Source organism: Eucyclogobius newberryi, unplaced genomic scaffold (assembly GCF_026437365.1).
Source record: "Eucyclogobius newberryi isolate DKJ021-1_F unplaced genomic scaffold, fEucNew1.0.hap1 SCAF_17, whole genome shotgun sequence".
In the NCBI taxonomy this organism is placed as follows: Eukaryota; Metazoa; Chordata; class Actinopteri; order Gobiiformes; family Gobiidae; genus Eucyclogobius; species Eucyclogobius newberryi.
The window spans coordinates 26,794,319-26,819,535 of NW_027315801.1; the positions used below are offsets into that span (position 1 = coordinate 26,794,319).

Consider the following 25,217-nt stretch of genomic DNA (forward strand, 5'->3'; position numbering starts at 1 on the left):
TCTTGATAAGGTTTATCGAGCATATAATGTTAAAAGCTCACTGATGAAAACTGTATCTTCAACAAAACAAGATTTAACTAAAGGAGTAAGATGGGGTAATGTTAATCACTAGGTCTGAATAATAATCAAAATTCTTTTGAGCAGTACATTAACCTAGCCTGTCACTGACTGAATCCATTTAGCTGAATCCTTTAGCTCCTGTAAATCTGTTTGGGAACTTTAGAGGTGACCATCACCTCAGCCTTGAGCCTGTGATGAAATGTGGCTGTGCCACCACTCTAGTTTTCATAATGTAATCCAATTAGGCTTGTATTACAGCGTGGTTCACTTTTATTTATCATATGATATAATACAGTGATGAGGTCTAACAATTAGGTCAATGTTGACAGTAACAACAAATGAGAAATTTAAATAACTATTATAAAGATTTGCTGATAATTCTAATTAACTTCCAATTAAAAGGTGTTGAGAAAGTACCCAGTGACCAGTAAACATCAGATTAAGTAATAAAATATGACATACCTGTGTGCTATGCTTCCTCTCTTTATTTCAGAGATGATGAGGGGCTTTCCAGGTTTTTTACTTGCTGGAGAAGGAGAAAAGTAAGTTTCAAGTCATCTTTGACTCTGCTCTTTATCCACACATCTACTACAAATATTTACAATGGCAGCTGGTGTGCATCTGCATTACTCTGGGTTAATAAGCCCTGGTGGTTTGAGGCTTGGGTTTATCCAACAGAACATTGATTTTAGCAGTATTTATGAAGCTCAATGGATAGAACAACAGCACCCCCTGTTGGTGATTTCATTATATTCACCTACCACTGATGGTAATGCCAAGCTCCACCCCTCTTCTCTTGGGAAGTTTCACATGAAAAGTGCCACTGCTTGGGACCACAGATTCTAGTGGAAAATAAAAACACAAGAACTGTCAAAAATGCCCTACATAATACAGCATAGATGTGATAAAATGCAACACCTGCGATGTCAAACTCAATCTCGAGTGTGACCTTGTTGGCCAAAGCAGAGTCTCTGAGGAGCTGGTGAGCCTCCTCCAAAGTGCCATCTTCAGCAGGAATCCCATTTATGGATAAAAGTCTGTCTCCGACCTGTAGCAGCCCACACCTGAAGACAGGAATATTACAATACATCATAGCGAAGTGGTTCTCAGATGTGTACAGGTTTTACTTAATTCAACCAAGGCTCATGGTCACAAAATAAAACGTGTGAATGATTTTTAATTGAAAATCATTACCACAAACCAACACATCTAGATCCAATTTGTCAAATTTGTAGGATCATCATAAAGTTGTTGACATAAATGTAAATGTATGAGAGACATTGTGCCAAATGCATCATCTCTGTATAACTAAGGCCACAATACACATGAAAAGTAGGCTCAAATTGACAGGATTAAGGAAACCCTCATGTGACATATTTAAAATTCCTCCAATTTTGTTTTCAATGCCTGAAAAACTGTCAGCCAATGTTAATTCACTTCCTTTTCCACTAGTGTCTCTTGCATATAACTCTTGCAATACTAGTCACTACTGTCACCTACAGCTCTACTCTTGCAGGACCGCAGACCAAAGACCCACCACTAATCTGACAGATCAAAGACAGGCTCCAAGTCAAGAAGATGCAAATGATCCTGCATGTTGAAGCATGGATCCACTCACTACAATATAGTGACTATGTGAAATATGTTGCTGTATCAACTGCATCTTATATACAGCAACATAATCCTCTAACACAATATTATGCAGATTTTGAACCAAATAGTGTATTTAAAAAGCCTTAAAAAATGCATCTCTAATACCCAATAAGATTAAGAAGCTAAAAGGTTTTATTCAGATTTTGTTGGTGACAAAATCTGGATCCCAAATATTTGAAAAAAGGGACACCAGGCTAAATTTAGATACATTCTGCATGTGCCATTTGTTCATTGCCTTGATTAGCACAAGTCCCAAGTTGAATGTGACTTATGATGTGATTTTTGTTTTTTTCATTGCGTGTCTGAGTATGTTACCTCTCGGCCGGGCTGTCGGGCTCAATAAAGCGAATGACTGGGGGAGCAGACAGTGTCTCTGTGGCAAAGACACCTCCCTGAAGCTGTATCCCGAAACCTGTGAGCGGATCTCCCCTCAGGACCACCTCACTTGTTTCCACATGAAAGACCTGACCTCCAGGGCCCACGGAGCTGGAGGCCAGAGACACTGTGGGGGAGGCAGAGAGACAGAAAGTGGCAGATAATGTACGCAGAGGAGATAGCAGGAGAGAGTGGTGAGGCAGGAGAGTGTGGTGAGTAAGGAGAACTGACGCGCACCCACAAAAACAGAGAAAGGAGTGAATGAAGAAGAAAAAGAAGTGATGACCTTAACCTGTCAGACAAGTTTAAATCAGGCCTCAAAGATGCAACTCAAGAGAAGAGGTGAGAACAGATGGAAAGGATTGAAAAAAGAAAAGAAAAAAAAGTAGCTTGGTAAGATATGTCGGTGTAATCCCTCATTCGTCCAGGCGTGTTCCATAGTAGAAAAAGCTTCAGTTGTAGTCATCTGGACTCAGTTTGAAAAAATAGACGTTTCGACTCTCATCCAAGAGTCATTGTCAATAAAAGAATTTAGGTCGAGAACTCCGATATTAATACTGTTCTGTGGTAAGACCCACCCATTGGGAGGAGCCTTCCTGAAGTAGAAAGAGTTGTTTGTTTCAACAGAAACTCCCCCTTGTATCTACCGAGCTAGCCTATTCAGAATCTTCTCCTGCTTCTTGGTTCTGGAAAGGGAAAGGAAAGGGAAACTGAACAGAGAAGGAAGGGTGTCTCTATCCCTTATGTGTCTTGCCTCTCGGAAAAACTGCAGAGAATTTTTAGACAACACGAAGTCCCTGTTTATTTTAAACCAGGAAACACTTTAAGACAAAAACTGGTTCACCCAAAGGACAAGTTGCCGACTCAAAAACAGAGCAATGTAGTTTATTCGATCCAATGCAGTGAAGAAAGCTGTAAAGAACGTTACATAGGTGAGACGAAACAGCCTCTACACAAGAGGCTTTATCAGCACAGAAGAAATACTAGTTCAGGACCTCAGAGCGCCGTGCATCTCCATCTTGAAGCCTCTAATCACTCGTTTGAAGACGGTGAGGTGAAGGTTTTAAGCAGGGAGAAAAGATGGTTTGAAAGAGGAGTTAAGGAAGCTATTTTTGTTAAAAAAGAAAGACCTTCTTTAAACAGAAATGGAGGGCTAAGGTTTAATCTTCCTGTTATTTATAATGGGTTACTGAACCCCTGGAAAGGTAGAGGACATTCAGATGCTAATCAGGTACTCAGGGTGGTTGAGCCAGGGTCTCACAAAGACAAAGAGGATTCTAATAGCCCATTAAGATTCTGAATAGGCTAGCTCGGTAGATACAAGGGGGAGTTTCTGTTGAAACAAACAACTCTTTCTACTTCAGGAAGGCTCCTCCCAATGGGCGGGTCTTACCACAGAACAGTATTAATATCGGAGTTCTCGACCTAAATTCTGTTATTGACAATGACTCTTGGATGAGAGTTGAAACGTCTATTTTTGCAAACTGAGTCCAGATGACTACAACTGAAGCTTTTTCTACTATAGCTTGGTAAGAGAAAAAAAAAGGCTAGACATAGGGAAATATGCGAGACAACTGGATTTTGGGATGATCACAACAACAAAAATCTGCTTATTCAACAACTTGGTTGCGGTTCAAGTACTGAACAAATATAAAAGTATTGTAAACCAGTGCAGAAGCCCTTTTGGAAGATGACACTGCAAGTAACGCCAGTGTTCTTTGTAGAAGTTACAACTAATTCAGTAGTCGAATTTTGCGTTATTTTAAAACATCAATGTTGATATTATTTTGTGGATCATATTGCCTACCTCGATCCTACTACACCTGATTCATAAGATAAGATAAGATATTCCTTTATTGTCCCACATGGGGAAATTTCATTGGTGCAACGCAGGAAGATACAGAGGCAGATACAGAAGAAAACAGATCACTTATAGGAAGTCTGAAAAACACTTTCAGCAGAAGATCTCCTATAAACAAAAACTCCCATAGACAAATAAATAAATACCTAAGTAACATTGTTACACAATGACCACAGAAAAGTCAAAAGCTACTTTACCATTTCTCTTTACAAGCAGAAAGCAGACACAATAAAACTCAAATACTCAGTCAAACTCATTTACACTTTTTATGGTAATGGGAGGAAATTAAAAACACAAAAGTAACAAAATATGTAAGAAATAGAAACCAAAACAGTGGGATAACATACGAAAATATTATAGTGTTCTTGTTTTCTTAGGTAACAAGGGCATGCAATTCTGTGAACAAGCTTACATGAACTCTTGTAGTCCTTCTTCCTGGTCCTCCTCTGGCCCGTGGAGCTGCGGGGGCTGGTGGGCGCAGCAGGAGCATTGGGACAGGGCAAAGTGTTGCTCCCCTGACTGCTGAAGCCTGAAGTGACTGTGGAGGAAGGGGAGAAGCCACCACTCACCAGGGCTGGAAGCAGACACACACTTTCTTATAGTATCGACTCAAAGAGGTCTGCATGCTAATGTAAGATAGTTACAGGGGTGTTCACGATAGCTGGTTTATCAATTTATCCCCATTAATAGTTTAAAAAGAAAATACTAACAATTGTTAGCCTCTGGTACAGAGGTGTACAAACTTCTGATACCTTTAATAAGGCTTAGGGCATTGATTTACATCTACATCACAATAAATGTAATGATGAGGCTATAGTGGAAGAATTACTTTTTCAGTAAAAAGTATTACTGATCATCATTTGAGTCAATTCAGCTGGCAGTAGAGCAGTTTAACATAAGATTATGCAACCGTTTCCAAAAATAGATCGAGTCTATCTTGTATTATTAGTTTATTCTGTCATCTTTAATAATGGTTCATTATTACTGAAAAAGGCACAAAGGAAAATTGTACATAATCAAGCCTCAGTCATGTTAATGGTGCACTATGTGGCTTTCTGGTGGGGGCTCTGCCAACTGCTTCCCTCCAAAAACTTTAGAATATTCCAGGCAAAGCAATGACACCCAGGCTGATACTTTTGAATAAAAACTAATTAAATTCAAGAAAGATTTTAACAATTATGATACTATTATCATAAAATATCATCAGTTATTTCAATAATACAGTGCCATAGATGGAAAACTCTTGACAAAAAAGCCAATTCAGTGCACCGGTTCTTCCAACACGTGCCAGAGCCCTCCTGCTGTGGTGTGTAGCCGGTAGCGGTGCTGTCACTTGTGATCACTTACATTTGCAGTGGTCCTGCTGGTTGTGTGGGTGGCTGGGGCTGCTCCATGTCTTGCTGTGGCTCACATGTGGGGGATGGCAGAAGCTTTGGTCCCAGTGATGGTGTTGGTTGCTCTTCTGAACTTTCACTACACAATTTAAATGGGAAAAAGGACAAGTGCATTTGTCAATGAGACCTAATGCTTTTCCCCACACCTGTTAAAATATAACAAAGTGCATATTTTCACAGATGAAGAGAACACAAAAGAATGTAAGAGAAGCAAGATCTAAACTAATATTTAAAAAAGAATTTGGGATTAGACCAGAACCAGAATTTCAGCAACGAGTCACCCTACGCACCCGGAAATAATCTAAAGTCCAACATGAACAGTTCAAAGAATCTTTCTTATTTATTTGGGAATTACTGGCCAAGAGTCATTACTTCTGCTTGATTAGCCCTTAGTGCGTGTGTGTGTGTGTGTGTGTGGAGTGCAAATCAACTGAACAAGCGGAGAACACAAAGGAATAGGCTATTACTTCTGCTTGCAAGTTTCCAAAAAGCTGAGTGCACATTGAAGACCATTTTAAAAAATGTCATTTTCCAAAGAGTCCATAGGTGAAAGAAAAGCATGAATAAATCGACTGCTGGGCATCGTGTGCTCATCCGAGGCAGGAAGTAACTGGCTCTGTTTCAGACTTGTGACTTGATTGAGCACAGGTGGAGCCATTTGTTGAGGAGGACACTAACCTGATTTGCAGCCAATTTGAAATATTACACTTTTACTTAAAAATACATTTGTTTTTCCATTTTGATATTTTCAGTCTCACATTTTCCAATTATCTATCACAGAACTCAGAACAACAAAAAGTACAGATGATGAAAATACATTTAAAATCTATATATCACATAAATATACCAATGATATGTAAATGTGACACAATGTGCAAGAAAATGTTTACAACCATGAGATTTGGTTATTTCATCACCAGCGTCAAAGTACAAATTACCTCCTCCATCACTGCAAATATCCACCTGAATAATTACATTGACTGATCTGTAGAAAAAGATTTGTCTCTAGTAACATGCAGCATTAATGCGGTTTAATTTCTAGGCATTAATCTTTTAAGTAGCTGAGATATGTAAGGAATTGGTGAAAAAGCGTGGATAACTGGAGCCACGTCAGCGCGTTTATTAGATGCATTTGCAGGTCAACCTGGCAATATTAAATTGCATGAAAGACTTAAGATCCTACAAAGCTTATTTCACAGCTTATGTTGAGCTCACCTGAGGCAAGCTGTGAGGAAATGGCGCGTTGGAACATTAACTGCTAATCTTTATGTGACAGTATCAGTGTTATTAAATCCCTGGAGGAGATTAAACAAATTGCATCTTAAATATAGCAGCCCAAATCTTGCTCAGGCTTTTGGCTGTAAAAAGTCGGTGTTTACTCAATACACTGAATGGCAAGAAGGTAATGTCCTGTAATGTATCATAAGAGCAAGACAAAACCACAAGCTAACGAAGGTTTTGCCAGAAAGATTAGTTGTTATGTACATGTAATATTAATACAAATCTACTTCTAATATATGAAAATCTGGTAAACAACAATATCAACAATAAATCTGGATTCTACAAAAGTATGGAATAATAGTGTTGGTACAGCGGCAAAGGAAAGAGGGACGATTTAATGCTACTGTTGTTTGATGATGCTTGTTAACGGACTGAAGCCACAGCTGACCCAGAAATAAATGATGAAGTGTGTGCAGAGGCCCTGAAAAGATTGTGATGCAGAATACGTGTTTATGTGTCAATAAATAAGAATGTGTCAGTGCAATTGAGGAGTTATTATATAGATTAAAATACATATGTCAGAAAAATATAATTGTTAAATATATTATTATACTATAGTAAAACAAAATTATATATTTGACTAGATATGGATTCTCATATCAATCAATTAAACTGTGTATGTGATGGATCGCAATATAATAGGCTTTAGTTCAGTTTATTCAAAGGACAATTCTAAAGATGTGATAACACGTTCACCATGTAACTACTGAAACAACATATTGTTTTTAATTAAAAGATGATTTAACAGAACATTACACATATATGGTACCTGTGTCTTGTGGCCGGAGAGGAAGTCTGCTCTGATTGGCGGGAAGTATCTCTAGTTTGATGAGGTCACCGGAGCTGGCGAGGAGCTGCGTGGCTTCCATCAGTGAACAGTGCCCTGTGCTCGTCCCATCTATGGCCAGTAGGATGTCCCCAACGTTCAGCGCCCCGCACCTGCTCAGACCAGAAAAAAGAAGCATCGAAGAGTTGAAGGTTTTCAAATGGCTCTCAATGTACAAAACTTCACATAAACCAAAATACTAAATTAGAAGACAATAAACCAAAGTAGGAAGGACAAACCGGTAATAAGAAAACATAACAATATCTTGTCCTGGGGTAAATACTTATTCTTATTCCAAACAATCCAAAACCTTTACGACACCTTTATATCACAATAGTATCTACGTCCCTCATCAGTACATTCTCGTCCTTGTCTGGTTTATTCATCTTTTTCCACCCTTTTTTTCTGATTTATTTTGCACTGTTACACATATAATTAAAAAGAGAAGGGAGTTGAACCTTTCCACCACACTGGCTGGCTTGATCTTGTCTATAATAATGACTTGTTTGCCCCGGTAGATGGCTGTGGTGAGGCTGATCCCCAGGCTCGATGACAGGCCGCGCACTATCTCCACCAGCAGAGGGCCGGAGGCTTGTTGTACAGCCTCTAAAAGAGAAAACATGCAGACATGAGATAAGAGGCAAGATGTTTCTCATTTGGGAAAATAAATATTCAAGTAATTTAATCTCTGTGCAAATTGTAAAAGGCTACAGACATTTTTTCCCATTTCCATTACATTTTTTATCTGAGCAGGAAGCATGAAGCCCTGAATACAAACTGTGAGGCGGTTAATGTGTGCCAACTGTCCTTAGTGACATGTCCCATTTTGCACCGACCAGAGCCGAATATTCAGCCCAGTAATTTAGCTGCAGCTGCATCAAGAAATCTCTGACTTCTTGGCAAAGACATACCAACAATATATTATGTACTTTATAAAGTACATGCTTTATATTTAGTTGTTATATGTGTTATATCATGTTTTCATTTAAGTGATGACTAGAAGTATTTAGTCTTCCCTTTAGCTTCGTATCGTATGTTTTTATCAACTCCAAACATCTAACATGAGCTGCGGTGTCCTCAGTTCAGTGTCTCTTCACTGCGAAATATATAGCATAGTCAACACTGTGCAAATATGAATAAATGGTTAGTTTTCATCATGATTTTGATGCTTATAATGCATGTGATCTTCAAGTTGCAAAACATTTAACCCACATCCATTACACAACATCTATTAAATAAGATTAAGAATGGAATGTATTGTAATCTTTTTGACCAACAAAATAAAGAGAAAATATGGCATTCATAAGCAGCCATGGATATACTACATTCTATAGGTCCAGTAATCGAAGATAACAAACACAATGCACACCTACAGTTTACACACACTGTATATGCTGTGTCTGTGTGTGTGTGTGTGTGTTTGTCTTGTTCTCACCCATGACAGAAACGTCGTACTCGATCAGGAACAGCGCCTCCTGAGCACTCTGCATTAGGACGGTCAGAGCGTCAGCGTGTTTCTCTCTGTTCAGCGGCATCCCATCAATGCTTAACACACGGTCGCCGACTTTCAGTGTGCCCTCTCTGGAGAAAATGACACGAGTACAATCAGAAAATACACTCGGGATTGTGCAATAAGTTTGTGCAATAAGTTCACAATTATAAATGATGTGGTTTGTCGAAGCAGAAAGCCCATTTTGACATGACTCTATTTAAGTTTCTTGCATTTATTCAGATTGTAAATTAACTTCAATTTGTGAATATTGCACAATATATTTGAGAGAATTTACATATAAAATAGATACAACATTTCAAATTGTTTATGGTATAATTACTATAGTTGATATGTAGGTGACTGGTCTTATTGAAAAGCTTTCTTACTTACATTTATCAGTGTTTTTCAAGTTTGTAGATTTGTATTTAAAGATATTAGTGAAAGTATTTCTGAACTGTCATTAGATACATCAAACTCACCATCTGTAACACTATACTCAGCTAGACTCTGATGGGGCTTTTAACTAGATATGAATACCATATTTCCCGGACTATAAGTCGCACATTTTTATATTGGCGCAACTTATACTTATATTTATACTTATATACTTATACTTGTACTCCGGAGCGACTTATATGTGATATTATTTGTTATTTTCACACTTGCAACTGCATTTCATTCTCCAGTGCAACTTATATATGTTTTTTTCTTCTCTATTATGCATTTTTTGGCTGGTGCGACTTATAGTCCGGAAAATACGGTATGTAAATTAAAAAAAACAAAACCCAAGAAAATAACACTTTCACAACACTTGCTGCATATTGAGGCTGATGTGGTTTTGAATCTGTCTGATCTGAAATAAACTGCTGTTGCGATGTTTGTCAAAAACGAATAATACGCTGAACTGAAAAGAATTGAAGAACGTGCGTTTCAGCAGCCGTCACAGTAAATCATCTCACAGTTCCACTCGAGTTTTTGCTCCCAGGTGAGTGTGAGAATAAATGAGATAAAGGAGCATGAAGTCTTTGATGGTGAATTATGTTTGCGCTGCTGTTATGCTTGTGTTAGTTCTGTACAGGAAAAGTGTAATGTTGAATTAGCCCCGGGATGAGCAGTGGCCTTTGAAGATAACACGTAGTAAGTGTGCTGAAGGAAAAGGCACACGCGGACGGATAAACAAATAACTTGCTAAAATTAGATTTACAGTTTCTTGTTTAAGGAGAGATCAAATTCTTTCACTGTCCAGTCACTTCGCTGGAGGACGTAAACATCAAAACACATATTCATGTTTTCTCAAGCATTGTTTTTGTTTGTTTGTTTGTTTGTTTGTTTTTATGTTGTTGCTCTCTTGATGATGCTATTCAATACTTCTTTTAAAATCCTCAACTGATGCTGAAATAAATAAATACAAGTTTAATAACAAGCAAAACAAGCGAATACTGACATAAGAACAAACAAATGATCTATATTTAGTTGAATATTTGCCGCTTTGGAAAGACATTGCTACTATGTTCCTATGCAATGCTTATGTCAACCCTAACCACAACCCAAAAGCAGTATTTCTTAAATGGATTAGGTCCTGCGTGTGCCTCACCTGTCGGCAGGACCACCAGGCCGAACGTACGTAACAATCAGAGGACGGGACCTGCGCCAGTCTTCATGGAAACCCCCTGAAACATGTAATATTTAACAATAAAGAAAATACTAAACGACATACTGTGACTGATGAGTATAGGGCAGCAGTAGATAAAGTATGGCCCTCGGGTATGTGTTGTGTTATGAAGCTTAAGGCTTGGGTCACAGTCAGAACAAGTCTCCAAGTGTTCAAGGGAGAGTATATGGCTTGTATAAGTATAGACATATATAAGTGCTGACATAAAGTGCTGACATAAAGCCTTTTCTACACAACAGCTAAGGCAATAATGTGGACTAAACCCTTGTTAAACCTATTGCAGTAGTTGTGTACAAGTGCATTTTGAAATAACCTTTAAACATACATTTAAACAACATTTAAAATACCTCTCATTACAAAACCGAAGCTGTTTCCCTCTTTGTGCAAACACACATCTATTGTCCTGGTGATGACTCCTGAAGGGTTTTGAACTGTGAAAGGAGAAGCAAAAACATTCAATTTCACAGCATCCTTTTTCTGTAATGTTGCGTCTATATTTACATTTACAACATGTTAATTGGTGTGACAAGAGTATGAGGTTAATTCAGGTAACTAGAACACACGGCAGAGAGTGCAGACAAAGACCACGGACACTTTATGAACTATTTCCTCTTTTTACTCCAAACTACAATGAATATCAAAAACAGCATCACCAAAAACACAGCTGCTCAATGAAAAACTGTAACGTATGTACCAAATGGGGGCAGCTCATATTCCACCTCCAGCACGACTCTCTCGCCGATGTTTTTGAGCAAACTGATGATCTCATCGTGACGAAGTTTTGACAAGTTAATGCCGTTGACCGACTTGATGTAGTCGCCCACATTCAGCTGGTCGCTCCTACCAAGACAAAGAACAAGTTTACTCAAAACTCATTTCATACTGTTCGCTGAAGCCAGTTCTGAGAAAATACATGTAAACTGCATATTAGGCAGGTGGTCCTCATGTGTGATATTTGTATTGGTATGTCAGTATTAAGTGCCGAGTCTAGTTTATTTGTAGTGTTGGTGGTGGTGGTGGTGGTGGTGTGACAGTCTTGTATCTGTCAAAGCTTTCGCAGTCTGCCTCAAGGCCATAGACCACTTGCCCCTGAGGTCGAGGGTGCACAAGTCCAGATGTGAAGCCCCCTCGCAAAGACGAGAAACAGCTTTCCTTGTCAAGTTAGTTTTGCCTATCCATGTACAAAAACACCACACATTTTCTCATTTGGTCGACTGACTGAACTGCTTGTCCGACTGTTTATTTATTTGAGCATCAAATGAGAATTTTAAAAAAGAAGCATTGAGTTTCAAATAGCACAACATGTCACAATAAAAGCTATACTACTACTTTGGACTTTCTCCCAATGGTTAAACCAGGACATGCATTCATCGAAACTTGAGATATTATGAAAAGGCAGCACAGAACTGAACAGAATTGTAGAAAAGCACATTTTTTTCCTTTCAAATGACTTTACAAGCCTTTGATGTGGATCTTTACTCTCATATTCCAAAAAGAACCATATAGACGTGCGTAATGACTTATTTTCTGTAACGTTGTCTGCACTGATATAGAGCAAAGGATCATGGTCAATTGTAGTTCCCTCTGTTTTCTTTGCTGCATCAAAACAATGCTTTTAAACAAAGAGCTTGTAATTTGATATATTGTGACAGTAATATATTACGATATTCCAGTTATTGTAACATCCAGAGTCCATAATAAATGAATGTGAGAATAAATTGAGTTTCCAGTTTGCGATCGTACAAGATGTTTCCAGTTTTAAGCCCAAAGTAGTCAGTATAAGTTTGCAACCCTAAAGGCAAGAGCTGAGGAATAGAATGAACGAATACGTAAAGTTAATTTTAGATGATATGTTTATATTAACATCTGCATCCTCAAAGGGAGACTACTGTTGATGCTGGACTAGACTCAAACCTGATAAATGAGAATTGCAACAAGACTACACAACAGAAGACTTAAATATAGCGCTGAAGTTATTGAAAAGGAAACAAACTTGATTTGACAGATAGAAATGGTGATGTGATTACAGCCTCCCTGGTCCACAGACTTACATACAGCGAGGAGCGCTGAGGGTCGGATCACGCAAAGCACCTCAAGGTCCCGCTCCGAGTGAGATGTTGTCACACGTATATGACATTCTGAGTCAGGCTTCAGTTCTGAGTGAGGTTAATTAATGTTATACGCGGTCTGCCCTCTCCGGCCCTCACACCTCTGGGCACTGCCACTCACTCAGACCCGAGACATCCCAGACCATCTAGGCCACGTCACACCATGTCACCCAAAAACAGTTTTTTAAAGGATATTTTGGCTCGGAGGCTTTATTAGACCAGACGGCTGAGCGTGGAATTGGGATGAGAGAGAAGGGAAGGACATGCAGTGAATTGTTTCAAGAGTTTCAAACTCACGACACTGCGAGTGTTTTTGTATCTGAATTTTCAGTGATTCCGGTTAAATTCTGTCTATGTTAAAAGTGGCCTTTTTCATCCTTGTTTTGAACTACTTAAATATTTTTACTAATATTTAGTTCTGGATAATATGTGTGTTTTTTTTTTTTGTTTTTTTAATGAATCTATTTTTAGTACTGCTGACTTTCCTTGGGGATTCTGATCTTAGTTCAAATTAAATCCTGGTTTTAGCTCGCAAATAATTGTATCTGTTATTTTCTATATTTATCTATAACTCGATTTTCTTTTCTCTTTTCAAAATGTTAAAACATAGATCAACAACAACAAGAAAAGAGAGAGTAGATTCAAAAATAAAATAAAATAAAAATAAAATAAAGTGGTCATTTAAAGAAAAGAAAATGAAGGCACTTAAAGACCAAAACAAATGTCCTTTAGTCCAGTTTTTGCAATTTTTTTGGCCACTTTTTTGTGATTGCCTTTTTACAGATGCCAGAAGTGTATTCCAAAAATATCCACTGATTGTGTCCATGGCAGGAGTTTTGAGGCCCAAATACATACTGTAGTTGTGAAATTGAGTCAGATGGCGATAACAAGTTTAGTTCAGAATTTTGGTCTAGTTATGTTTTTGTGTGAAAAACTTGAAAATACTGATCCACAGCCTTTTCTAGGAGGATAAACAGCAGTGGGAGGACAAGCTGCTTGGTAGAATTACTGTGTCGTCAGTCTCAACAACTCCTTGGATTAGACAAGTGATGGCATTTCTTTCCAAGACATTTTCACAGGGCTTTGTCGTCCTGTGCATGTGTCACAGCGAGACGTCACCCACAGTTTAATCATCCCAAATCTTCAGAGGTTTTTTTTGGTAATGGTAAATGGTAAAGAGTTTCAGAATAATAAAGTGAAATAAACTTACGGTTCATTTAGTAACTAATGCGTAGCAATTCAAAACACTAATTGTGCATTTGAAATTAAAGCAGTAACTTAAACGTGATTATATTATATGTGAATTTTGATAATTAGGTATCAATAGATGCCTTTTGAACTATCTTAATTTGTTGCAGTTAGTTAAAGGCCTATGCCAGCAAATTTTCAGAATCAGAATAAAAATCAGAAAGGGTTTATTGTCAATGAGGAGAATTCACAAACGTAGGAACTTGTCTTGGTGATTCGGTGCAACATAAAACAATGAACAATGAATAAGTCAAAAGAGAAACAATTTAAATCTACTATGGGATAAAAATAACAGTAAGCTATAAGATAAAAATGTAAATAAAAAAAAACAAATTTAGCCTCATGATTACCGGTATATATATATATATCTTTTAAAAACACCTTCCGAACAGTTAGTGCAAAAGCTCGTGAAGCAGCAGTTGGTGTACTTTTGTAGGAGCAGTATAACACATCTGTTTGCATGTTGTGCAGCGTGGAGCAGACGGAGGAGGAGGAGAAGGTACAGACAGGGGATCTCACCTGGCAGCGAGCCCACCTGGACGCAGGTTGGACACTCTGGGTTTGCCATCTTTGTCTGAGCCTCCGGAGATGGTGAGGCCGAGGCTGCTCCCTTCTCTTTTCATCAGCTCCACAGTGGTCACTCCTCTGTACTCCTCTGAGACACACACACACACACACACACACACACACAGGCTCTGTCAGCTTAGAGCCAGCACCACAGCGTCAACGCAGTCAAAGGCAAAGGACACAGTCATCTTTTCTGTCTCTTCAGATTTACAGCAACAATAGATTGCTTTCATCTTCACTACCTTTAGATTTCTGATTAAATCTCTTTGCAGCGGCCACTTCAAAATACAGCAGGAATGAAAGGATGAAAATAGGAAATATTTACAAAGATATTTCTACAGTGCATATCAGTAACTCCGTATTTTTCATCTTATCCACTCCAGTCACATAAAATATAAAGATTGTGTAGAAAATGGTTGTCATTTGAACTTCCATCCAAGTCTTAAACGTGTTGAATTTTAAAACTTCTACTTCTACCAGGACAAAATGGGGATTACACCGCCTTGTTTGTAAAAAATTGCTCTAAAAAGTTAGAAAATAAGAAATATATTATAACTTTTAAGCAGTGATTCCGTTTTGAGACAGATTGTTAGACAAATAAAGACAAAATAATTCCTCTATCATGGATTAATTTTAGAACATTTATTCATATTGGCTGAACTGTTCTCTATCTCTTTTTAATTCACTGACATTGTGCTGCACTGTTAAATGACTCTGTGTGGCACCTACACGGGCCTTAGTGCTTCTGACAGATACGCCGCACATGCATTTTTAATAATGTCTAAGCATTTAGACGCTGTTAAACAATGCTTCATCAAACCAGACACAGGGGACGCGTGTTTGAGGTTTCTCTGGTAAAGACGTCAGAGCAGCGTGACCACCGTAGTCTGACTTGGCCCAGCATCATGAATCAGACAGCAGAGGCAAAACAAACCACGGCTGAATCAGGTTTGATCCTATAGTACCTGAAAGACTGTGCCGCTGGGTGGAATGTGATTGGTCACATGGTCCCAAGTCCTTGTTCCCCTTCGAGTATGGTCCGTCATCTGAGGAGACAGAGCACGTCTGTGTGGTAACAACGTTTGAAAGAGCAGGAAAGACTAAAATGAAGTGAACCAATGTGATGGAAACGCTGATAATGACAAAAATGTCTAAAGTTTTGTCATCAGTCTTTGTTTAGCTCTGGTCCAGTTTACATTCCTTCCTTTTTTCTTTTCTTTTTTAAACAGTTTTTATTTGGATTAGTCTAGGTTTAGGCCTGAATCTGGTGTTACTTGTGGTTTGAATTTCGGTTTGGTCATGTTTTTACTCCTGGTTAGAGGTGGGAAATATATCAAAACTTAAATAATATTTTGAATGTTGTTTTTAATGTTGTTTTGAGTATGTAGTTTATAGCAAGAAAGAGCAGATTAAATAGTTAAGTTGTAAAGTTAAATAAGGTGATATTTCTGCACTTTTCTGATTCATTTTTAAGATATTTCACATTCAGATAATTAACACATTTCTGCTGAACTGACATAATATTGCCTAACTATTGTATCAGGACACTCTAAAAAATATAGAGATATTAATTTCAGTCAAACTATCCCAGCCCTGGTCTTGGTTAAGTTTATTTCCTGGTTCATTCTAGGTGTGTAATGATACGAAACACATTGACCAATTGGTATAAATCTCTGTGATCTATTGCCATAACATACATATTGTGACAGATGCCACCTGACATGACTATTTGAAAACCAAAATACTTCTCTCAGCGAAGTATTTCCAGCGCACACGACACATGAAATGTTAATGGTGTCTCTAATTGTAAATTGTAAGTTGTTAAATAGGCCAGCATAGTTTAAAAGTGACTGAAAACCTCTGCATTGTGCACCATAAAATCATATTGCAGCATTTATTTGTTATTAATTCAGACAAAATATCATACATTTCATAATTTTGACAAAACCAATTATTTTATTACAACCCAAGTTCTTTTCTGCTTTCACTCTTGATTCTGTCATAACCTAGTTTCTTTATTTTTTTCAGTTTTAGCCCTGATTTCTTAGCATTTCCATCCGGGTTTATCAAAAAGGACAGCGATGAAACATACCGCTGAGATATTACGGCTTTGAAGTGCAATGGAGAGATCAGGGAGCTTTAAGCCTTATTCAGCAGACAGTAACACAATGTGAACTCAAACCTACGGGGTCACTCCTCAGTGTCTCCATGACATCCAGAGGAATGGTCTTGGACTGAAATAGCTCTTCTCCCAAACCCAGCCTTTTACCATGAGAATACATTTGCACTAATCTATGCAGTTAAACCACGGGGCTTTTCCTGAAGGAGCAGCGTGCGGTTAATAGACTGTTCGTGCATGGAGAGAAAATTATCATCTTCATGTCATTTTCAGCAGCTGCCCTACAAACCAGGGAAGTATTCAGTCTATTTTATGAGAAAGGCTTTTTTACATAGGAACACCAATCGTTCTGCTTGACTTACATTCAAACCCAAATTTGAGAAAAACACTCAAGTAATGCACAGGAATTCTTTGACGGTACAATGGTAATAAAATGTGTTCAACTCTAAACGGTGTAACTGAGTATTACTAGAGGAAAAAATGATAATTCAAATTCATATTTAATTTAATAATATTTAAAGGTATTCATGAAAAATATGAATTAAATGGCAAGCAACACAGGCCAGAAGGCAAAAGTTACCATGACCTAAAGCTGTCAAGCTCCAAAGAGCACTGTAATAGAACGATTTAAAAGTGAAGGGCCTGGAAGGAAGTGACATTTATGGGCCTTTCTTTTGATATTATAAATGTTGATTTTTGAAGACTGCTGAGCGGAGGAATGGAGCGCTTTGAGGGATTCTTATCCGAAGCTTTTCTCTGCACTCCAGTTTACATTTGAAAATAAGCCCAAGGACAGTGATCCAAGACTGTCCCTGGTGCCTTTGAGCAGTACAAGTACTAGAGTCAAATCAGCCTCGGGGTATGACTCATGCCTAAGACTCAGAAATATTCTCACTGGATTTAACTATTTAACACTACTAACTCTGGAAAATACAACGAGAATTATGAATACATTTTGCATTGCTTTTTTGGGAGTATTATTATATATTTTTTACATAAGAAGAATAACTTACCGTAGAATAATTGCAAATTTTATTGTAATTTCTTTGGTCAAATTTAGAAAACGGCAAAACTGTTCATTTATTTATGAAATACAAGTTTGCCCTACAAATAAAAATTATGAACAATTATCATAAAGCCAGCTAACTGAGATATATTTGTTCTCTTTTAGTTTATCTCATTCGTTACTGCTCCGGGACATGTCACTTACTTTATCTGCACTTTGAAATTAATCTTAATGTAAAAACATAAATTAGAAATCTAATGGTAATTACAATGTGTAAATTGCTAAATTTTTTTCCAGAAGTGTTGAGCCTTTGAATACTAGAGCTGCTAAATAATGGCCTGGAAAAATACTGCGGTCTTTTATGTTTTTAGCTGTATGACATAAGCATGGGTTTAGATTAAATTTGAAACACTTCTTTGCACAAATGTCCTGGTCAGCTGTGCACATACAGTAAGTGACACATCCACAGCACATAACGCTGCGCAAAAGCCTCCAAACCACGCGGCTCCGCAGGGCCCTGACAGTCCAGCAGCTGTCACTGCAATCAAAAGGCAACATTAGCTGGGGGTTATGTGGAGCACTCCTCTGCACGTGACACATACTACTACAGCGTGGCAACGAGAAAACCCAGGACTATACTTTATTTAACTTAACTGCAACGCTTAACTCTCAGAAAACTCAGAAAACAATAGTTCAACAGAAATTACACCTGTGGCAATGTAAAATAATAAACAAAAACCTTTCAGATCTTCTTTGTTGTGTTGTTGGTCGAATGGAATGTTGAATTTCTAAAAACATTTCTAGGGCCGTCTGTGACCGTGATTTCAAAAGATGTCTTTAGCCCTTCACTGACCTTTTCCATGACCACACAGCACAAGATGGAGGGGTAAAAACAATTTCACGGTGGGTTAATTAATTCTGGATTGAGTGCATGCCATGGTGCCTCTAATAACCAATCAGAATCTAGGTTAAATGTGGATGGGCCAATCTGTGACAATGAAATCATAATGCTATTTTCAGATATCACCTAAAGCAGGGCCTCACCAGACCCACTTCACTTTATCAGGCTAATTTTAAACCAACACTAAACAAGACAATTGTTCAAGAAAGTGCAACTAAACAAGGGCCAAACAAGAACCATGAATGGACTTAATGAAGATATGACCTGGTCTGAACAATAATTAAATAGGGAAAAATCAAGGACTAGTTCAGTTTAGTCTAGTTCAGACTAACTCTAATTCAAGTCTAAATCATCTCCATTATGACCAGACAAGAACAAAACTAATCAAGAGTTAAACCAAACCTTAACCAAGAAAAGAAAAGACACAAATAAATTAAACTAAATCAGGATTTTAATCAGAGTTGAGGTGTTGTTTTTATTATATATATATATATATGGCCTGTAAGCTGCTTTATTAGACAGCAGCAGAGTGTGAAATGGGGAAGAAAGAGAAGGGAGGAAATGCAGTAAATGATCTAAGCCGGGATTTGAACCCACAACACTGTGGCTAGCTGCACATGGAGCCTGGCATATGTGCTGCCGCCTAAACCACTTGACCACCAGGCAGCAAGAGTTAGTTTATTATGACCAAAAAAAGGAATCTTGATTGTTTTCCTTGTAGGCTATTGATGAATTTCATTTTGTAGATAAAAAAAAGCTTTTAATACACATTCCCTGAACAGAAACAAGACAGACTTTTAATCATTGTCAATTGTCAAACACAAAAAAAACTGTCAAATGTCTTCCTTCAAGCTCCAAACTCTGCTCCAAACTACCTGTACATGATTTTACTGACTGCGGATTGGCTGTAGACATCTCAATAAAAAATAATTAAAATGACCCAGGCCGATCACAGCTGATTAGAAATGAACAGATCTCGATTCAATTTGATTTCTCACACGGCTCCACTTCAAATTATTGGTTGAATCAAAGTTTGAGAAACATTATATGACATACTCTTCAATTGCATGCGCCACAGTTTGGGCATCACACATTCCCACAGCAAATGGTGTCTTTCCAAAACAAACGCCTGCCCTTTCAGATGAATGGCATTTTTCAGATGAATGGCATTTTTCAGCCCAGGTGAAGGCTGACCTCTTCACTCTGTTACTTGACCTCACGCTGCAAGCATCAAAGTGTGTTGCTCTTACCAATGCAGCTCTTGGTGTCTCTTCTCAGACCGCACAGCATGCTTGCCACCACTTCTCCACAAAAATAGAATACAATCCAAAATGTCTCAATGACCTCGACAGTCAAAGTGTGATCAAGCCCTTTTTATTTCTACAAAATCACCATCTTCACCACATTCCTTTGATCCAAATCCTGCTTGACCTTTCCCATTGTCTTTCCTTGCAAACCAAATATGAATAATTACTTCTTCTTCGTTTTGCCATAAACGTCTGACTCCGTTATAATAATAATAATAATAATAATAATAATCCTTTTCTATTTCTGCCAATGTGCATTTGTCCAGCTCCAAAGCAAAGACCAAAAATATCACACACGTCCTCTTCTCTCTGCTGTTGCTCTGCAGTCAGCGTTGGTCCCTTTTTTTCCTGTGGATTTTGCAGCTTATGTTCACACGGCTCGCACATACGCTCTTTCTGTCTGTGGAGCAGCGCTGGAGTAAATGTGTTTGCTCTCTCAGCCTTGGAGGGCTTGAGTGAGACAGTCCCTCCCCCTGCAACGCCGCACACAGACACTCAAACACACCAAGATTAGACCTGACAAAACTACTCGCACCTCACTCATTCCTCAAGTCTCCGCTCAATTAACACCGTCACCATATTCACTGAGAATCAACACCCAGCACCTTTGCGTTTCTCACTTAATGTAAAGCTTCGTGATACTGTATTTCATAACACTGGCACAGTGTGGGACATACATGTATAGAGTTGTTGCTATGATCTTCAGAGGTTACACTTGCACAGTCAAATGTATTGTTATGTAATATAGTGCCCTCATCACATTTTTCACACACCAAACCGACTGGACACCCACATTTTGTCCTGATTTATTGAAGATCAGATTAACTGGTGTCGGCTTGGCTTAGTCCGTAAATATAGGTCTAAAATCATTCTATTTCACCCTTCTTATACAGACAAATGTCGAATTAGAGCTTATTTAAATACAGTATAATATTTCAATATAGTACTTCAAATTTGCAGGGTAAAATCCCACAAGAATTACAAGTCCAAAATAGCACTGGACATCTGCCTCCAAGAATCTGTCTGCTAATGTTATAAAGGCTTTACTACCCAGATACTTTGCAGATTTTTCATGTAATAACTCTGACTTTATTAAGGCCGATTATATTAAAACTTTGAGTAGCTCAAATATACTTTTCTTAGGCCTTAACAGACACTGACTAGGAAACAATCCTCAATGTTTCAGGCATCAATTGGAAACTTTTCTTTATACTTTTTTCCTTACACTTATGTATGGCAGGAAAACGAAATCTGTACATTTCCCCCTCATGTAATGTTTTAAAAATAAATAAGGCAATATAAAGGCAGGTAAATATTGTAGAACCCTGAAAATGTGGATAGAGCCAGTTTGGGACATTTTATGAAAATTAAAAATATTATTATTTACTATTTGCCTAGATCTTACTGAAAATAAAAAAGGCTGGCACAATTTTTTTTTAAAAGACAAAAATCGCCCTATTGCAGCTAGGTTAGATGCAATATTGAAAACAAAAAGCAATATTTTGTACCTACTTTTTATCAGTGGTCTAAACTTTAAGCACGTTTTTCTCCCATTCATTTGCCCTTAAAGTAACGATGTTGTTGTTGCTGGTGTTTTGTGGCGGTTGGCATCAGAGTGTTGCATGGTTGCATGACACAAAAATAACTTCATCTTGGACATGTGATCAACGCCAATGGCGCCAACGTTATTTTATAGTGGAATATGGTTTTCACAACACCGCCATCTGGTGGCAATTACATTTTATTGCAAGCCTTAATTTTGTCACGTACTGACCGCGCTACGTTGCAAAGAAAATGTACATCCATTAAATCATGCTCTACCGTGTTACCATTAAGGGTTGCGGGTGACTTCGGGCCTTAGGCTGGGGTACATCCAGGACAGGGGTCAGCATATTTCAGGGTTAACATGAAGTCTATCCATAAAATTGTAGTTTGATTGAAGCCACAAATGGCTTTAAATTCTTACCTTAGGCTTAAAATGATCCTTACCTTTGACTCTTCCCCTTATAATTCCCATCCGACATCTGAAGGAAAACGACAGCATCCTCTTTGGTGGAGTTGACAGACTTCTTTTCTTCATTATTTCAGAGTGAGGTAAGAACTGTTTAAGAGAGCATTTCCTTTCATCTAATCTTAATCTGGCTGAACAGTTCATCGCCAAATTAACAAGCATCTTATTACTGAAGACTTTCCACCACTTCTAATGCCATTGTCCCCAAGTGCAGAAATAAAGAGCAATACTACAGGACTGAATTTTATATCGGAACATGGGCAGATGGCAGAGGGTTCACAGCTGAAGGGCACAGTTTGCCGCCAGAATGTAATGGAAACCTTCTCAGCAGGAACAGATCTAAGTCAACTCTGTGGCGTGGACATTTAATGCAAAATTAAGAGTTTGAAATTAGCGCAATCAAATTTGCCTTTGTCCACATCCTCTTCAAGCTTCCATCTAAAAGCTCTTCACTAATCCAAGAACTCATTTGGGTTTATCGTTTCCTTCAGCCGAGTTCTACCCCTTTTCTACCTTTGGAAGCAGTACACATTTGTCAACATCCACCTCCCCCCTCCTTCAAAACAAGCACAAACTACTACAATCATAACCACATTACACTTCAATTTTTATGTATTTATTGTAAATAATCAGTTTATTCGTTCTCCTCACTCCTGAGTCTGGCATTGGGGTTGGTGACCTTGATGGCCAGCTGAGCAGCTCTTTCAACAATCAGCTTCCTGTTTTTGGAGGAAACGTTGTGGGCGATCTCTGCGCAGTGAGTCCTGCAAGGTTGAAGTGTGAAAGTTAGTGCAATTAAAGAAAAAAAATCCAAGGAAAATTGTTCCAAGCACACTTGATTTTCAGCTTCTGCAATTGCTAGTCAAAGTCTGGATTCTGGTGGTTCTCAAAAGCATCCTAATGATAATCCACTAAAAGCAAATGTCTGCTCTCAGATGAAGTCACAACCCCTCAAATTGTGAAACTTTTCAGATTTGTATTCATATATTCTAGCAAACAGTCTTCTGCTGCAGATTTGGCTTTCACATGGGCATTAACAGATCAAAGCTTGTCAGTTAGGGCCGTCAAACTACCCAGATAATATTAATCCTTATAACATCTGTATAGTTTGAGTGTCATCAGCCCTAGTTTTGCACCAACTTCAAAATGGAATATTAAAGTAAACCATTAATTCAAACCAAAGATTATATTATAGATCCGATTCAGGGGACAATAAGTATGTTTAACAGAATCCCTCAGTTTCAACTGCAATTCTGTAAACACAGAGATATATATATATATATATATATATATATATATATATATACACACACACTTGAATATCCAGCATATCTGCATTAAATCTCCGGCAGAGCCAGATTTTCGGGCCAGCCAGCTGCAGACAGAAAATAAACCATGACTTAACTGATCTCCCAGTGAAGTAAATTCAAGTAATACAATTACAAGAATGTAAAAATTGGCCCTACATATCCATTTGTTTCTCAGCAATTAATTTAAGATATTTGATCATCACTAAACATAGCGCTTAACCCTTTGCCTTAAAGTTGTGGTGAAAAATTTGACGAGTTTACAAGAGTTGGTAGCAGTTTTATCATTCAGTGGGCCAGTCTCATCTCAAAACACAATATGACAATGCAAGCAACGTAAGTCAAACAGGTTTGAGAGGTGGTGATTATTATTATTATAAATATTACCACATCACCTTATCACTCGATCAGACTGGTACCTGATCCATGTAATGTGAAAATGGAGAAGTGCTCTTCAACACTCTTTACACAATCATCCTAATAATCGTTCTGCTTGACATGGGTGGGAGCCTAAGACCTATTGACAAACCTGTTCCAGACATTAGGCCAACCACATCTATAACAAGACTTGATGAAATCCTTACTTGTTGCTCATCATGAGGACTTCGAGTTCCTTGATGTTGTGGACCAGGAACTTCTTGAAACCAGTTGGCAGCATGTACTTTGTCTTCTTGTTGCTACCATAACCAATGTTAGGCATCAACATCTGCCCCTTGAACCGCCTGCGCACCCTGTTGTCAATACCTCTGGGCTTGCGCCAGTTTTTCTGTCAAGTAGAGCAATTTAGAGTCATTATCCAGGCAATACATCAAATTGTTCCAACATTCCCAGTGTTCAATTTCTTACCGCAATCTTGACATAACGGTCAGACTGGTGACGAATAAACTTCTTCGTCCTCTTTTTGACAATTTTGGGTTTGGTGAGGGGCCGAAGGGCTGCCATGGTGACTGTAAAGAAACACATTTGTTAATTTATAGACCTTTATTCAAGCAGGAACTTCTAACCCTTTAGTATTCCGGTCAGGGTGTATGCAATGCAAACAGGATTCAAAATTAAATCATGCAGTATTCCGTTTTAATGACGAGTGCCACGTTTGTGCCTTTTCAATTTAAATACATTGTTCTCTTCGGTTTTAATGCAAATGCATTTGTCCAAGTAGTTCCCATTTTAGAACAAATACGTACATCGCCGTACTTGGTTACAATTTACATGACAATTTAGAGAACGCGAGAGCATAGTGGATGCACGCGAAGCAGTGTGATCCTGAAGCATTAGCTACACGGCTATGTTTAGCTAGCTAGCCACGCTATCTTTTCAAAAAGTCCAAGGTTTCACTGGGTTAATAACAGGTTTGAGAGACACCCCACGGGACATGCAGGTCATGTATTCAAGACAGTCTTCCTTCCTTAGTATATCCACGTTTAAGGTAAATAATAAACTGGTAGCACGGGCATATAATGGCTATGTCTGCGGTAGCAATGGTGACACCGTCTCTTTGCTTAATCGTTTCGTCCCTGTGAAAGTGGGGATAACTTTTGGTATTTGTAGTAAGGCCAAACTTCCATTGCTTATTTCCAGCCAGCGGATAACGATTTAGTGTGGTTATAAGTGAGGATTGTAGCAGATTGCTGTCACTCACCCGCCGATGTAAATCCAAAGAGGACTTCAACGACGGAGGAAGGGAAGAAAAGGACTTCCGGAGTGCAGCCGTCACCCAGAAGGGCTTGTGGGTAGTGTAGTTCTATGCAAGATCACGCACTTTTTAAAAAGTGTTTACTTTGTATTGTTAAAATGTGGTGATGGTTGCAGTGTTTACTTTTAATCACACAGGAATCCAACAATTATAACAAGAACATTATTTATTTAGCCTACATTGTTTTGGCCAGGCCCATCTCCACCACGATCTCGGTCAGATTAAAGTCCGAGTGCGCACGTCATATAATTTGTAGTTAATGTAAATCCACATTCATTTTCTTTTTCCTGTCACAAGACAGAAGAGGTAGTGGCCTGACTCGTTGTTCGGGTACAG

General features: G+C 38.3%; 2 protein-coding genes across 7 annotated transcripts in view; both read right to left on the reverse strand.

The window, feature by feature from the left end:
• Positions 1–22,021, reverse strand: part of grip2a (glutamate receptor interacting protein 2a) — a 30,548-nt gene extending 8,527 nt beyond the window's left edge. For 2 of the 6 annotated variants that reach the window (XM_072449729.1, XM_072449734.1), the window contains exons 1-15: positions 21,860–22,019; positions 15,503–15,583; positions 14,490–14,625; positions 11,309–11,454; positions 10,962–11,045; positions 10,537–10,612; positions 8,886–9,031; positions 7,909–8,056; positions 7,394–7,563; positions 5,297–5,422; positions 4,362–4,523; positions 2,029–2,215; positions 979–1,124; positions 822–902; positions 523–586 (exon numbers count right to left, since the gene is read on the reverse strand). In XM_072449729.1, coding sequence (XP_072305830.1) covers positions 523–586; positions 822–902; positions 979–1,124; positions 2,029–2,215; positions 4,362–4,523; positions 5,297–5,422; positions 7,394–7,563; positions 7,909–8,056; positions 8,886–9,031; positions 10,537–10,612; positions 10,962–11,045; positions 11,309–11,454; positions 14,490–14,625; positions 15,503–15,583; positions 21,860–21,950 — 1,844 coding nt within the window. In that variant the 5' untranslated portion in view covers positions 21,951–22,019. Of the gene's footprint in view, positions 1–522; positions 587–821; positions 903–978; positions 1,125–2,028; positions 2,216–4,361; positions 4,524–5,296; positions 5,423–7,393; positions 7,564–7,908; positions 8,057–8,885; positions 9,032–10,536; positions 10,613–10,961; positions 11,046–11,308; positions 11,455–14,489; positions 14,626–15,502; positions 15,584–19,813; positions 20,073–21,859 lie in introns of those variants that run through there. The other 4 variants (XM_072449730.1, XM_072449731.1, XM_072449732.1 and 1 more) reach the window with 4 other exon arrangements.
• A 460-nt stretch (positions 22,022–22,481) lies between these two features.
• On the reverse strand, positions 22,482–24,908 carry rpl32 (ribosomal protein L32). Its single transcript, XM_072449737.1, has 4 exons — positions 24,828–24,908; positions 24,035–24,135; positions 23,773–23,954; positions 22,482–22,645 (listed from the first exon to the last, which is right to left on the reverse strand). The coding sequence occupies exons 2-4, from the start codon at positions 24,128–24,130 to the stop codon at positions 22,516–22,518; spliced, it is 408 nt and encodes a 135-aa protein (XP_072305838.1). The 5' UTR covers positions 24,131–24,135; positions 24,828–24,908; the 3' UTR covers positions 22,482–22,515.
• Between the last annotated feature and the right edge of the window lie 309 nt (positions 24,909–25,217).